Below are 16168 nucleotides of genomic sequence, written 5' to 3' on the forward strand. Positions count from 1 at the left end.
TTCTTCTGTTAAAACTTAATCACTTCTCATTCCTTCTTTTAGTGAAAAGCTACTGAAGTATGACCACTACCTAGTGCCATTTACTCTGTTTGAGTTGGCCTTTTTGTACAAAAGCCAAGGGGAAATTGATAAGGCCATCAAGACCCTAGAAACTGCAAGGTAAGTCACAATGGCAGCTTTTCCTGGTTGCTATAGAGTCAGGAACATCAATACCACTATGACCACAGCAGTGATATTCTATACTTATAAGTTAAAACATTATTGAAAAATTAGTAATGTTATGTTCATGCTTTTGGCTGCAGTTATGCTACTTTTAACCTTTTCAATGCCTGACTCTGTGACTATTTACAAATATTTTGACTCTGGGCATCTATAGGACAGATTTCATTGTTTTGTTGTTGTTGTTGTTGTTGTTTTTTAGATTTTATTTATTTATTTTGAGAGAGAGAAAGAGAGAGTGTGTATGCATGTGAGAGTATGGGAGAGGCAGAGAGAGAATCTCAAGCAGGCTCCAGTGTGGATTTAAACTCATAAACTATGACCTGAGCTGAAATCAAGAATTGGATGCCTAACCCACTGAGCCATCAGGCACCCCTCTATGACAGATTTCTAACTTATTCTCTTCTGTATTGGGGTTGGCAAACTCTGTAAAGGGCCAGATAGTAAGCATTTTTGGGTTTACAGTGTAAGGGCTCATTGCAAATAGTCAATTGTATTGAAAGCAGCCATGGAAGATAATCTGTAAATAAATGGGTATATATGGATTTGGCCATTATTTTCGTCATGGTTTGCTGACCCTTGGTGTATTCAACCATATCTCTCATTTCCTTGAAGAGTCAGTGATTTGAAGAAGACTTCTGAATCTTTCCCTGGCTCTCTTTTCTTTCTGTCTACTGTGGTAATTTTAAATCACTTTCATTTTTGCTAGACAGTGGCTCTTAGACTTGTGATCATGGCTCACTTAGCAGGGGCAAAGCCCCTGTGGTCTGTTTGACCACAAACCTCTTGAATGCTTCTTACAGTGGAGAAAGAACAGCATAATAGCTTTAGGCCATAAATAGCTTAGTGATTCATTGGTTTGTTCATTTATTCAAGTTCAACAAGTATTCACTGAGCATGTATCATGTGCCAGAAACTAGTAAAGGCCCTAGACAAACTATACATAAACAGGTAGAGTTTCTTCTTGCTTACTTAGAGAGAGATGTTGAATAGACAAATAAGTAAGAAAAACAACAGTGGTACGTGTTTTGCTGAGATTTACAATATGGTACAGAGTCCCTGGGTATTACTTTAGATTGGGTTGAACCTGGGAGGTCTCCTTGAATAGGTGATACTGTAGTTGAGATTTTCATAATTAAAGCCAGTCTTGAGAAGATCAGTCATCAAAAGTTTGGGTGGGGAGCATTCTTGGCTGAAGCCACAGCAAGGAAACCTCTAAACTGGGGGCTTGAGCCACTAGGTAGTAAATGATGCTTTTAACTGAAATGAGATATACTTAGAAGAGCAGCTTCCAGGAGAGGAGAAAACATACTTCTATCTGGACCATGGCATTTTGAAGTGCTTTTTAGGTGTCCCTGTGGAGATGGTGGGCTGGCAGTGAAACATACAAGCATGTAGTTCAGTGCAAACGTCAAGGCCGAATGTAGAGATTTCAAAGTCACCAGCACAAGAGACAGTGATACTTAAAGCCACGATACTTGACGAAATCATTTTGGGAAAATTATAAAGCTAGAGAAAGAGGTCCAGCACAGAGCCTTGGGATAGACCATCATGTTAGAGATTAAACCATGAGATTCAGAAGACGTGGCCAGTGAGTTAGGAAGACATGCAGGAGAGCCAAGCGAGCAAAGTGTTTCAAAGAGAAGAGAGTGGTCAGTTGTGATCATGGCAGCTGAGAGGTCAAGCAAGCTCAGTCCCAAGAATTTGGCAGCATGAAGACCATCAGTGACTTTGACCAGTGAGGGGAGAAAATGGAGTCAGCTATGTCAGGCAACTTTTCAGGATACTTTGGTGTGAATAGAGCATAGTAATGGGGAAGAAGCTTCAGGGGCATCATGGAGCAGAGAGGCCACTGCTGCTGTTTTTTTTTTTTTTAAAGGGTGATATCTGAGTGAGTCACTTTTAAAGCTGTTTTTCTGAGAGTGAAAATGACTCATATTTCAACGGTCATGTGTGTATCTTCAAATCTAGCTATTGAAAAATTAGGAACCAAAATTCCTGTTGTTCGAGGTATTTGTTATTTGGACGTACTTGGTGTTACCTAAGCAATGCGTAATAAGATGCATTTATAATGATGAAAGTAAGGCTGTCAAGTCACTACTAAACTGGAAGACTGTCAGCAATCAAAAAGCCACCACCAGCTCAAGCCAGTGCTAATGATGCTGCCAGGAACAGACTTGCCAGAAATTTCAGGACTGTCAGCTGCCTGCACTTTCCCTTATGTAGTTAGAGCTTCACTAAGTCACCAAAATTAGTGGCCAGACATTTAGGAAAAAATCTAGTCACATCCTTTGGTAAATTCTAGTAAGATGTTGATTCCATTTATACATAATAACACATATTGTGAATAAATAATAACCATTATCAAGGTTACTATTAAGTAGCTCTTAGACCTCTGTACAATGAAGACCTCTAGAAAGAAGTGATTGCCACTAAAAGGAAGGAGTGACAGTTCGTCCACGGGGTAGAGCGGTGAGTGAAAGCAGGAGCCCAAAAGCAAAGCCATTCTGTTCTACTGATTCTTTTTTTTTTAATGTTTCTTTTTCTTTTTATTTATTTATTTTTTTGAGAGAGAGAGAGAGAGAGAGAGAGAGAGAGACAGCGTGAGCAAGGGAGGGTCAGAGAAAGAGGGAGACAGAGAATCCGAAGACAGGCTCCAGGCTCTGAGCTAGCTGTCAGCACAGAGCCCGATGCGGGGCTCGAACCCACGGACCGTGAGATCATGACCTGAGCTGAAGTCGGATGCTTAACCGACTGAGCCACCCAGGTGCCCCCTGTTCTGCTGATTCTTAACAATCCTAGCAGACAGAAATGAACATGAACGATCTAATAAATAGAGTTGTTGGCTAATCCATGGATTTCTATGGCCCCTTCTAACCTCGTCACACAATAATTATTGGCCAAACCATTGTTACTTGCCCATGTAATCTGGCTGTCTTTGCTGTAGTTGTTGCCTGAGCATTTCAGGACGGTTGGGGGAGGGAGGGAGCGGGGGGGGGGGCAGGGGGGAGGCCGTGATTTATGATGTTCACATGAGGCTACCTTAAAATTCCTGGTTTGGAAAAGGAGATCAACTATCTAGGAATAGTTCACAGAACTTGTGAAACCCTCTTCATAAGCTTCTTGCCATGTTTGTCAACGGCTTGCTTATTAAATAGGACCTTGCTAACTCAAAGCATGACTTTCAAATCACTGCCAGGAGGCTTCTAGAAATATAGACTACTGCCGTCCTCCTTCACTCACAGGACCAGAATCTACATTTTCCCAAGATCTGCTGTTAATGCCTATTCAAGTTTGGAAGCAAATAAGTAATGAAGCTGAGAAGGAGGGGAGGTGGTGGTATTGCCCTTGGATACAAAGGAATTTTGACATTACAATTTTATTGTTATTGTTTTTAGAAACAACTACAAAGATTACTCCATGGAGTCCAGACTACACTTCCGAATTCAGGCAGCCATTCACCTGTGGAGAAAAACTTCCTCAGATTGATCAGAACATGAAGGATGGAATTTTCCCCCAGCACCGGCGTCTGCTGTCGATTAGGCCTTGGGTTAAAGTGGAAGAGTGATCTTGTGAACGAGAGAGAAAAAACTAATTTTATTGTCAATACTTTCTATCATCTCTGTAGTTTACTGTTGAGCTGCATATATGTTTTTTTCCTATGAAATGATGTTCAATATTCAGTACTATCTAGAAAATTCTTATATTTTGCCTCTCCAAAAAGAATTTCATATTAGATTTGAATTGGGAGAGTGAAGAAGTCTTTTAAAGGACTCACAAAATAATGAAGTCTAATTAGATTATTTATTTTTTTAATGTGGTAATTCATGTTTAAGTAGCAAACGGCTTATAAGTTGAGCCACTTTTTAGGTTTGTTGGTCAGAGATATTCTGTTGCCTGGTATTTAAATGTAAGAGGGGAAATCAAAATCACCTACATTCAAAACCAATTAACAATAACCTGAAGTCTCCTGAATAAGACAAGCAGTGGGTGTGAATAGGGACAGGATAATGTCCTTAATAGGATGAAGGGAACTATATCTAGAAAGGATGGTGAAATATTAGACTTTGTTTTGTTTTGTTAGTTTTTTATTCTTCATGTAAGTTAAAGGTAGTGACATTTTTGAGACACTATCCTTTGTTTGAATGTACTTAAGTCTGTTATAAAAACAAAATTCAAAAAACTGTCTAAAGGGAAGAAAAGTCATATTTTAGAAATTATCCTCAACCTTAGCAATGAGAATCTACAGTACATATGTTGATCATTTTTGTCTATAGGAAGTAAAGTTCCTGCTGCTTTAAATGATATGTAAAATATAATTTTTATACTCATGATGTTAGTAAGATCTAATTTTCTAATCTCTCTAGCACTGTGATGGTTCCTTGTAAATATCTAGCCTGTGCTTCGTCCTCTAACTAGGAAACACGATCAGGGCAGGATGCGGAGGAGAGCCTGGCTCTGCTACTGATTAGCAGTTACTGGGGTGACCTTTAGGGAGCTCCCTGCTCTCCGTATCAGCATATTTTCCTCACCTGTGAAATGGAAAAAGAACAGATATCTTTCCAGGTCTCTCTCAGTTTTATAATGGTCAGTCTGTGCATTATGTGTTTGCAGCCAACGATGTCAAACTGTTCAAACCTAACTATTACCACAAAGTGTCCGTCTTATTTTGTGATCATCACTCTCTACCCCCACATCCCCCATTTGTAGGTACTGAGACTCATGACAAGATTGCATCCAGGGCAAGGAAAAACAATTCATGGGACCCATATATCAGGGTTTTGCCCTGTTTCTATTCTGTTTTGAAGAGTAACTTACATGGAAGACTCTGCAGTTTAACAGAAACAGCCCCAGATTTGGAGTCAGGAGCCCATCTCAGTCAGTCATTCCTTGACATGGAGCAAGTCTCATCCTTTCTGGGACTCAGTTTCCCCAGTGGGGAGAGCAACACAGTGCTTGGTGCTTGTGGCAGCTCGGTTAGAGAATGCTTATGACGGTTTTTTGTAAACCGTGAAAGGCTGTGTGAATGAGTGGGTTGCTGTAATAATTCTGATTTTTAAGCACTGATTACAGTATCAGCACAAAAGTATTGGCTGCGTTTGTGGTCTCTGATGTAAAATGAAAGACGTGTGTGAAATTCAGACAACTTGAAATTTACTCATGTGTTTGGCATAACCCGGATTATGAATTTGCCCCTTACTGTTTGTTCCCTGCTACACAAGTCTATACCCAGCAGGTATTTGGTCTTCTTTTCCTTAAGGTACTAATTCTTGACCAATGCTGAGGATATGTTTCCAATGGAAGATGGTTAATATAGCTTGAGTCAGAACACTAGCCCTTTGGAGAGCATGGTGGTAGCTCTCATGTGCTAATTAATATGAATTACATAGCTTTACTTTAGATCCAGACAAGAGGAAATAAAATTAAGTATTATTACAATGTCATCAGTGGAAAATAAGCTTAATAATTATTTTGCATATAACTTGAGAAGTGGTTTATAAATCCCTTTGAAGAGCTTTGGTAGCAGTTATTTTTTAAAAGTATAAACACCCATATTGTTTTTGTGAGAAACAGCAGGTCACGGCAAAAGTCCGTAAAAACTTCTCTTTCTGGTGTAATATGAAAACAATAGAAGCTAATAGTGGTTGCTTTTATTTTATTTTAATTGTGCATTACCAAACAACTATAAAAGAGATTCCTAGCTCCAGTTAAAATTTTTTCCCTTGTTATTTTTTTCTTATCTTGTTTTTATGCTTACTTCCTATTCTTTTTATAGTTACCTGGTAATACGGATAATCTATCCAATGAGTGTTTAAGTGTTGTACTGTCATTAATGCTACAAATATTTATCTGTTCCCTGTCCTGTTTACGAGACCATGGTGGCACCAGTTTCATGTGACGTCAGCTAATGCTGCATTTTTGGAGTTCTTTTGGATTCAGGGTGCTTTGTGAAGAATGAGTGCTGAAGTGACAATATTTTATCTAATGTTTTGAGGGGCATATGTGATGGGTTTGGGCTGCCAATGCGTCTGACAGTTTGTGCAATTTGTGTAGTTTTTGGTATAATTTTCTTTCTTCCTTCCTTTTTTTTAAAATGGAGAGCCAGGGTTCTGATTCGTGCTGACTGCATTTAAGACTCAAGTAGAGGTTATGCTTTGTAGGATTGATGACAAGGCAGGCCTGATATCTGCTTGATAGTTAATGGAAGATGAACTCCATCACCTCTTATATAGACATTTATTTTAGTGTTTCTGTGCTTCTTGTGGACACAGGGTCTCAAGATACATAGGAAAAAGAAGTTCATTGGTTCTGTTCATTCTACACGTGGGGTAGGCACTGTAGGGAGGTGAATTTCAAATTAATCAGCACCAAGGAAGGTTTTTAATCATGGTAGCAATCTAACACTATAACTATCTCTTTGCAAAGGAGGAGGTTTAGCAGAGCTTTGTGACTGTCATTCCTACTTGGCCTAGAAACTTATAGTTGAACTTTGAGGTCACTGTAATGAGACCTTGATTAGAGCTTCAAATCAGTGCGATGTGTGTAAAGAAGAAAGCTTCCCCCCTTTTGAAGACAAATGGGTCTTTCTTCTTTTGAAGCTACTTGTAGATGTAGTTACGTTGTGATAGGCACTAATAGACCCTATAGTCATCATGATTCTACTTCTCATCCTTCCTTTCAAAGTAGGTCTACTAATGTTTTCCGACAAAGGCTTTTCTTCCTTTGGCCATACTGAAAATAATAATTACAAAAAGGTCTTTGTGACCAACTTGAAGAATTTCTGGAATTACTGATTAATTCTTCATTGGTTTTCTTTTTTTTTTTTTAAATATTTGTTTTTCTCCTAGTTATTTTCTCCATGTTTAGGAATCGTAAATTCAAATGCATTTAGTTAAAACGAGTTAAGGAGGGTACTAGTGATCGTTTAGATGCCCTAAGATCGTTAAGATCCCTGGGATGGATCTTGGGAAATTATGTCCTCCCCTCACTCAACTTCTGGATAGTGTTGTTTCTCCTTCAGTCCTGCTCTGTCTGGTATGGTAGTCACTGGCCACATGGGACTAGTGAGCACTCAAAACGTGGCTAGTGGCATGTGTGTGTGAGTGTGAGTGTCAGGGAGCGCTCATATATACATGCTATGGTTCTGTTTAAAGTAAATGCCCCCCAAAAGCATGTTTTCTGGAGTTCTGGCTTTTCCTTGCTGTCTACTGTGATCACCCATCACCATAGTTACATTTTCAATTCTGGTTCAAATACACATCTGTGAGGTTTGCTTTCTGTTCAAGTGTCTGTAAACTTTCATCTCCTCATTTTATTCTGCAGATGATCAGAGTCATCTTTGATCCTTCTCCACTCTCTCTCTCAGAGCTCCGTAAATACTAGATTGAGGCCTTATTTTTAACATTATTATTTTAATCTGATTTTATAGACATTCCTTCTGTTTTCAGATACAACAGCACAGGCTGTTAGAGTTGTACTTTGCGATGTTAGTAGATTTTATGATTAAAATAGTATTTTCTAAGGTTAACATTATTCTGAAAAATGTGGTGACCTTTTCAATCCCTGTATATTATTAATGTTTCAACATTGACTCAGCTATGCCAATAGGACTATTTAAGGAATATTAGGTATTAGTTATCCACTTAGAGAATAATTTGGCAGATAGTTTATTTCAAGTTATATATTTTATGGGCGCCTGGGTGGCTCAGTTGGTTCAGTGGCCAACTTTAGCTCGGGTCATGATCTCTCAATCTGTGAGTTTGAGCCCCGCATCAGGCTCTATGCTGACAGCTCAGAGCCTGGAGCCTGCTTCCAATTCTGTGTCTCCCTCTCTCTCTCTCTGTTCCTCCCCTTCTTGCTCTCTGTCTCTCTCTCAAAAATAATAAACATTAAAAATTTTTGTTATACATTTTAAGCCTTTTACTGCCCATTAGTAATATTTTTAATGTGTCTCTATACTTAAGTGATGTGTATTCACATACCTGACATATTTTTAATCTCTTTAGACATGTCAATCAGATGGGTAGATTGATAGAACACAGCTTATGAATATTAAATAGACAATGCTTTATCCTGCTCTTTCAGAAAGAGTGCAGGATTTTCTCTAGATTGTCTCCCCTCCTCCAGACCAGTGATTCACAGATTTTTCCTTATGAATTATATTGCTTATTGTGAAACCCCATTCCTGCTTCCCCATTGCTTCACCATCTTTTTTCCATCTGCTGTTAGATTTAGTTACTGCTGAACTTGAAATGTAAGGAAGGACACCTCAGAATTCATCGTGAGGGCAAATACCCTCTCTGTTGAGCAGTTGCTCTCTGATTTTGATGGCATTGAAGTCCATTGTGTCTGTTTATAACTTCAAAACTATAGAAAGAAATGATGTGGGGGCTCTTTAGTGGATTCCGAAGGCTGAGCAGGTTCTTGGCCTGATCCATCGCCAAGGGACATGTGGATCTAGCTTCGGAGGAAGTCCAAGCCCCGTTCTGTCCAGTTTACAAATGTATCAGCACAGCAATACTCTATGTAGTATGACCTTCCACGGAAAAATCAAAGCAGCCACCTCACTGTACTTAATAAAGAATGCCTACAGATCAGATATTTCATAAGAAATCTCAAGGTACTTTATAAAACCAAGCTTCATAAAGTAAATCTTGTTGCATATTAATATTCAATACACCTTGTACGTTAATCTAGTAGTTCTTAGAAACATACAATTTAAATGATGAATGTAAGGGATGCTGGCATATCCCAGTGGGAGCTTTTTGTTTTATTGCTACTTAATATTTTATAGTAAATTTGTTTCAATTATTCGTAGTCTGACATTACTTAGAAAAAAAGATGTTCGTCTCAGTGTAACAGAACTGATAGCCAGAGAAGTTGGATACAATGAATATATTAAAGAATATTGCTTATCATTTCAGTTTTAAAGCAATTAGGTTATTTTGAAATGCTGGAAGTTCTTCCTCAATGTGAAGGGATGACATTCCCTGCTTGGGAAATCATGGAGACCTTTTATTTCTTCTTATATTTATTGGAACCAAGTGTCCAGGTTAATAAATGAGTTTTAAACAACAATTTTCATTAATTACTTCACTTTTTACCTGAAATGATTTTATTCTTCATAGTAGACAGTTGCTTTCTATACAGTGCTTTATTTTTTTAAGAAAATAATTTACATGAAAAGAGAGATTATGGCAAACATTATAAATCTTAGGCTATTGATTTAATGGGCGAAGAAAACAGTCCTGGTGGGTACTTTGATTTGCAAAAGGAGAACGTGTGTTCCACTGATACGCGCTGTCCAGGGAAATTACTTCATTCTTACCAGTGTGTTGCATTCTCATGTTGTCTAAAGGGGAAAATTTTATAAGGAAGTAGTTTATTTATTATTTTTTCCCTTTGCTCACTGTTGACATCCAAACACCTGAATGAATACCAGCTGAGGTATTTCTATGCTAGCATTTTAAATATTTATCTGCAGATATTCCTAGAACTCTTCAAGTTTTTGATGCAAGTTGCTACATCAGATGTAAAGGTAAAATATATATTTAATAAGTGAGAAGTATTATTTTATTACTGAAATTTATTTCTAAAGCAAATTTATTTTGTAGGTATTTCACTTGGGGAATTTTGCTTTGCCTTAAAACACAAACAGAAATAAACCCGTCCTGTGCTCTGATTACCTGAGAACACTTAATGTTACCTTGATGTGTAGGTAGATTTTGGAATTCTTTGAAAATGTGTATTTTTCACTTTTATTTGGGTTAACCAAAAATAGAGGTCGTAGACTTTGTAAATCAGTGTATGGTTTCTTGTTGAATCCTCTGTGTTACCCTTATGTACTTTATAATTCAATGTTTTATTAGTAAAAATTGCCAACATTTTATCTCCCTCTTTCTCTTATCATTACACTTGAACTTAGTTTCCAATCTTTTCCATTCCCAGCGGTCACAGTTTTACAGAGCAAAACATTTTTAGAAATTAAAGACGTGTGAGTTCTATGTAAGACGAATGTGTTAGTAGCATCCATCTGCTGATCAAATAGACATTGGATCTGGTACCAGAGAGTGAAATAGATTGTAGCTATAAAAGCATTTTATCAATATACGTCAGGAAGAAAGAAGAAAACTGTGAACTTCTGATATTTTTAATATAAACACTGTATTCCCAATGAGTATTTGCTTGCTGACTTTGTGTTCATGTTATCACCTATGACTTGTAAGCTAATGCTGATATGACATCTACATTTTCAACATGAAGACAACAGGTCCTGTAGCATATTTTTAACATTAAGACATTTTTGAAAACAGATGTCCTCTTAGAAGTTGTATTTTTAAGTGCAAATAAATCATCCCAACTTGAAAGTCAACATGCTCTATTTTTCATTCCTCAGTATTACAGAATACTCTGCGTTACTAGATGCATGTTTGAATTACCAGGTACTCTCGGAATTCTGTATTCTCATTGCTGCAACTGGATTACCTACAATGTGCAATTGTTATATTGTTTTTTAAGCGCATTTCATTTGATGAAGGTACAGTCTTACGGTTGGTCTACAAGTAAAAGATGTACACAACATCTGTTGCTGGTCTCTAATTGTAGTGTGATGTACACTTAAAGTTTTCTTTCTTGATAAGACTTTTTAAAACCTTTCCAGGCAAATGGGAAGGTCTCTCTTTATACCATGTTCTTGGCTGAGCACTAGGCATGAAGAAAGAAATGGGATGGTATGGCTGTCTTAAGGGACGATAACCTTCTCTCATCTTTTTATCATCTGTTTCATAGTTTAGAGATTCAGATTGGCTGCGAATATGCTAGTTTAAGGATGAATCGTTAGCATTCATTGTAACACAGTGGAAAAGGATTGGTCTCTGAGAATCAGGCAGTCTGTATTTGGGGCTGACCTTGGCTGGGTAGTGGCCCGTATTCCTCCTCTCTAGCAACATTAAGTTCTCTGAGCTTTGCCTAACCCCACTGTAAAATGGGAACAATTTCACTACCTCCTTCGGCCAGAAGGTGTGAAAGAACCACAAAGGGCTAATCGAGTGTAAAATGCTTTCTTCTACTCCTCCTTTAGATGAGTTAGGACAAGTTAGTATCTGTCACAACATAGGTGTTCCTGTCAGTGGGTGGCTTTTCTCATTGCGATTCAGTAACCCAAGTTCTTTGTCTTGGGGCTCTGTTATCTTCAGTGCATGGCTGCTAAGGTCACTCTCCTTTTGCCTCAAGCTGCTGAGGGAAGAGAGCATGGAGGGTTGTGTGAGGCAGGTGGCACATATTATCTGTTCACATTCCATTGGCTAGAGCTCAGTCACCTTGCTTCACCTAATGAGAAAAGAGGCAGAAAAACGTAGTCTGTGCACTCAGGGAAAAGGAGAAAATGGGTATGGCCAACAGTTGGCTTGTCTCTGCCACGTTCCCACTTGGGCTGGGTCCACCATGGTTCTCCCAGTGTGTCCCATGCCTTCACATTTGTCTTTCTTTCGTTGATGACATAATGGGGTTTTACAAATTTGCGAATGCATTAATTACAACTCTTTGGATGGGAATAAAATCAGCTTGAGCTAGTTTGAAAACAAAAACCCTAAGAAGCAAAATTACATGAGTAAAGGGTGTCTTAGGGGACCCAGGGACAGGAATGTGCGGGAGCTTCGGGAAGGATTTGAATTCAGAATAAAAAACCTTTAGAGGTTTTTGCTCTCTTTCCTGTGCATCTACTTCTCTGCAGATGAACCTCTGCTAGTGGTCCATAGGCTGCAAGAGGAGAGGAAGATGACTACAACAAAGGCTTGTATTTCTGTCCTGCTCCTCTGCTTCAGGCCAGTGGGGGATCCACTCCACGTTGTCCTCACACAGGGCCCTGGGCTGCCGCCGTCTCCACCCTCCACAGTGAGAGTGGGAAGAGAACATGGTATATGTGAAAGGGCTCTTCGTTTTTGTTTTTGTTTTCTTCAAGTTTTTGTTTAAATTCCAGCTGGTTAACATACAGCATAGTATGTATGTTTATACGTTTATATGAATTGGCTCTTAAAGCATCCACCTAGAGGTGACACAGTTCGTGCTCAAAGCAAATCATAGAGCTTCACCTAACTTCACCTGGGCAAGAGAGCACAATGCTGTCATGTGCCTCGTGCCAGAAATAGTTGATGAACAGCACTAATGACTGCCATCGTCTAGATATTTGGTCTATTCTCTTTCCTTCACCAAATATACACTCATTGCTGCCAAAGGGAGATAATTCCCTCATCCCATCCAATCATGGCATCTCATGACATGCCTTGCAGTCTATTTCAAATCCATTCCAATTCATCTGGAGACCATGAACTAAAATGCTATTTGCCCTCTACACACAGTTTACATACCTGTTGAGCAGAGGCAGGATAACCCTCGTAGGGACTCCTACTCTGTGGAAAATGAAGCATGAGAAACACATAACAAACATTGGTCTGTTACAACTCTAAAATCCCTATTTGGAGCCTCCCTATCTTGGGAATGGAGAATCCTTTTTGATTAGGCCCTCATCTCATTTCCTGGGAGTATTGCGCTTGTCCATTGTTCTTTGTGGCATCTGGTTTCACTTTCTGAGAGGTTCCTTATTTTCCATCTCAGGTGGTTATCAGGTAAATCGCCCTCCTTAGGAACTGAGCAACTTTCTCAGCCCTTTTCTTGCCTCATAATGAGGCCAAAGGGTCTTTTCTTTTTTAAGTTTATTTATTTTGAGAGAGAGAGTGTGCAAGCATGGGAGCGGCAGGGAGAGAGAGAGAATCCCAAGCAGGCTCTGCACTGTCAGAGCAGAGCCCAATGCAGGGCTCAAGCTCACAAACCATGAGATCATGACCTGAGCCAAAACCAAGTCAGACGCTTACCCCACTGAGCCACCCAGGTGCCCCGAGGCCAAAGGATCATTTTAAGTTTCAGAAGTTCCCATCTCTTTCAGGGAAGGTATAATTCTCTAAAAAATTAAGTCTGGTTTGTGTGTATGTGTGTGTGTGTGTGTCCATTTGATGCTGTATCATGTACCAGATAACCACATCACAGTATTTCCAAGAGATCACTTTCATTCCTATGTCCAACCTCCCTTGACTTAATTGATAAACTTAATAATATTGACTTGAGTCAATACGATCTTTGGGGTAAATTTCTGTACTTAGGGCTAAGATATGCTATAGTAACAACCCCCATGTCTCAAAACCTTAAAATAACAATACTTCATTTCTTGCTCATACTATATGTGCATGTTAGGTCAATAGAGTCCACATTGTGGAGGCCGTTGGAACCTCTACCATCTGGAATAAGACTCATCACCATTGCAAAGGAAAGGGAATCTGGCGTGTTTTTTTTTTTTTTTTTTTTTGGTTTGTTTTAAATGTCTTTATTGAAGTATAATTCAAATATCATCAAGTTTACTTTTTTTAAATATACAAGTCTGCATTTAATAAATGTAGACTTTTGTGCAACCATTATCACAACCAAGCTTTAGAACACTGCCTTCACCTTGGAAAGTTTCCTCTTGCCTCTTTGCGATCAATCCCCACAATGAATTCCCTGACCCCAGGCAAACACCTTTTGTCTCTGTAGTCTTGCCTTTAATACAAAATTTATGTAAGTGGAATTATACAATACAGAGTGTGTGGTTTCTGGCTTTTTTCACTTAACATAATGTTTTGACATTCCTCCATGTTGTTGGACATATTTGTAGTTCTTTTTTATTGTTGCATTATTTTACATTGCACAAATATATCTTATGTTGGTTATCCACTCACCAGTTGATAGACACTGGATTTTTCTAGATCTGGGCTTTCATGAATACCACCACTGTGAACATGTACATACAAGGCTTTGTGTGGACATGTTTTTATATCTATTGCGAAGATATCCTGGAGTAGAATTCCTGGGTCATAAGTAAGAATATGTTTAAGTTTTTTAGAAAACTTCCTTTCTTCCAGATGAGCTGTACCATTTTGCATTCCCACCTGCAGTGAATGAGAATTCCTATTACACATCCTCTACACTTGATGTCATCAGTCTCTAATTGTCCAGTATGTGTGAAGTGGTATCTCATTGGGGTTTTGATGCATATTGCTTTTTAAAGTTGAGATAGAATTCACATAAAGTACAAAATTCATTAATTTGGAACCTGTGACTTTGCTGAATTCATGGATTGGTTCTAGTAGGCTTCTAGTGGAGTCTGCTGGGTTTTCCATGTAGAGTATCATGTCGTCTGTGAAAAGTGAAAATTTGAATTCTTTGTCAATTCTGATGCCTTTGATTTCCTTTTGTTGTCTGATGGCTGATGCTAGGACTTCCAGCACTATGTGAAACAACAGTGGTGAGACTGGACATCCCTGTCGTGTTCCTGATCTCAGGGGGAAAGCTCTCAGTTTTTCCCCATTGGGGATGATATTAGCTGTGGGCTTCTCTGCCAGAGGCCGAGCCGGCTCCAGAAGGTCCAGGGGTCCCTGAAGGATGGACGGTGTCGGCGAGAGAGAGAGTGAGAGAGCCCCGAGATTCTTTCTGATCATCAGGCAGGCATCTCTGTCCTGTCAGTTTTTGTGTCTTTAAAGGTTCAGCAACAAGATGAAGTCAGAGAAAGAAATTTCTTACAATGGGAGGCCTTTTGTGATAACAATAGTAGAATTATTCCAACCAAGGAAATAACAGAATGTTCTTAGTGAAAAATAAGATAACATATAGGTCAAATTGTATATAGATAAGATAGGAGTATTTTGTCTGGCTCTCAAGAGGATTAATGTTTCTGAATTGGTTTGTTTGTGGAGACTATCATGGGGGCCCTGAATGGGTCAGTCTTTTGCCCCTGGGCTATGTTTTAGCTACTTTTATCTATCCTCATCCCAGCTGCCAGTGTAAGAGAGGGTGTTTGTGGAAAGTAGGGCTTGAGGAAGGGACTGTTATGTTTCACCAATTAGCAAAGATATATGTGGTAATTATGTTTTGCTCTTAACCCCAAAATAGGCCCTTAGTCTCAGGGCCAGGCTCAGTTGTAATTCTTGTGTTCTTAACCCCCTAAGTCTCGGATCTGCAAGGCCCATAGGAAGAGCCTTTTGACAATCACCCATAGAGCTTTCATCTAAAATCTCTTTTGTAAAGGCAGGAATATGTTTTTCCTTATGAGGTATCTGTATTCAGAATATGGGTCTGATATGGAATATTGTGAGGCCTGGTCAATACCAGCAGGCTTATATCCAACATGAGCCAATAGTAGCAGAAGGAGATACCAGTTTTCATTTTTCATGGCAGGAGCTGCAAACATTGCCACTTCCTTGCTGTGATTGCCATCCAAAGAGGCTGGTGCGGCTCCCGGCACTTCTCATAAATGGCTTTATGATGTTGAAGTAGATCCCTTCTATCCCAACTTTCTTGAAGGTCTTTATTAAGAAGGGATGCTGTATTTTGTCAAATGCTTTTTCTGCATCTATCGACAGGATCATATGGTTTTTATCTTTTCTTTTGTTAATGTGATGTATCACATTGATTGATTTGTGAATATTGAACCAGCCCTGTAACCCAGGAAGGAACCCCACTTGATCATGGTGGATTTTTCTTTTTATATGCTGTTGAATTCGATTTGCAAGTATCTTGTTGAGGATTTTTGCATCCGTTTTCATCAAAGATATTGGCCTGTAGTTCTCTTTTTTTTGCTGGGTCTCTGTCTAGGTTGAGAATCAAAGCGATGCTGGCTTCATAGAGTGAGTCTGGAAGTTTTCCTTCCATTTCTATGTTTTTGGAATAGCCTGAGAAGGATGGGTATTAATGCTGATTTAAATGTCTGGTAGAATACCCCAGGGAAGCCATTTGGCACGGGGCTCTTATTTGTTGGGAGATGTTTGATAATTGATTCAATTTCTTCACCAGCTATGGGTCTGTTCAGGTTTTTCTATCTCTTCCCATTTGAATTTTGGTAGTGCGTGTCTGTTTAGGAATTAAC

General features: G+C 39.0%; 1 protein-coding gene across 4 annotated transcripts in view; it reads left to right on the plus strand.

Annotated features, from left to right (window-relative positions):
* TTC39B (tetratricopeptide repeat domain 39B) overlaps nt 1-7971 on the plus strand; it is a 123415-nt gene extending 115444 nt beyond the window's left edge. For all 4 annotated transcript variants that reach the window (XM_039256588.1, XM_039256590.1, XM_039256591.1 and 1 more), the window contains 2 exons: nt 43-159; nt 3618-7971. In XM_039256588.1, the coding sequence (XP_039112519.1) occupies nt 43-159; nt 3618-3708 (208 nt within the window). In that variant the 3' untranslated portion in view covers nt 3709-7971. The remainder of the gene's footprint in view (nt 1-42; nt 160-3617) is intronic.
* Nucleotides 7972-16168: the final 8197 nt, after the last annotated feature.

Source organism: Hyaena hyaena, unplaced genomic scaffold (genome assembly GCF_003009895.1).
Source record: "Hyaena hyaena isolate Hyena2069 unplaced genomic scaffold, ASM300989v1 scaffold_573, whole genome shotgun sequence".
NCBI classification, from domain to species: Eukaryota; Metazoa; Chordata; class Mammalia; order Carnivora; family Hyaenidae; genus Hyaena; species Hyaena hyaena.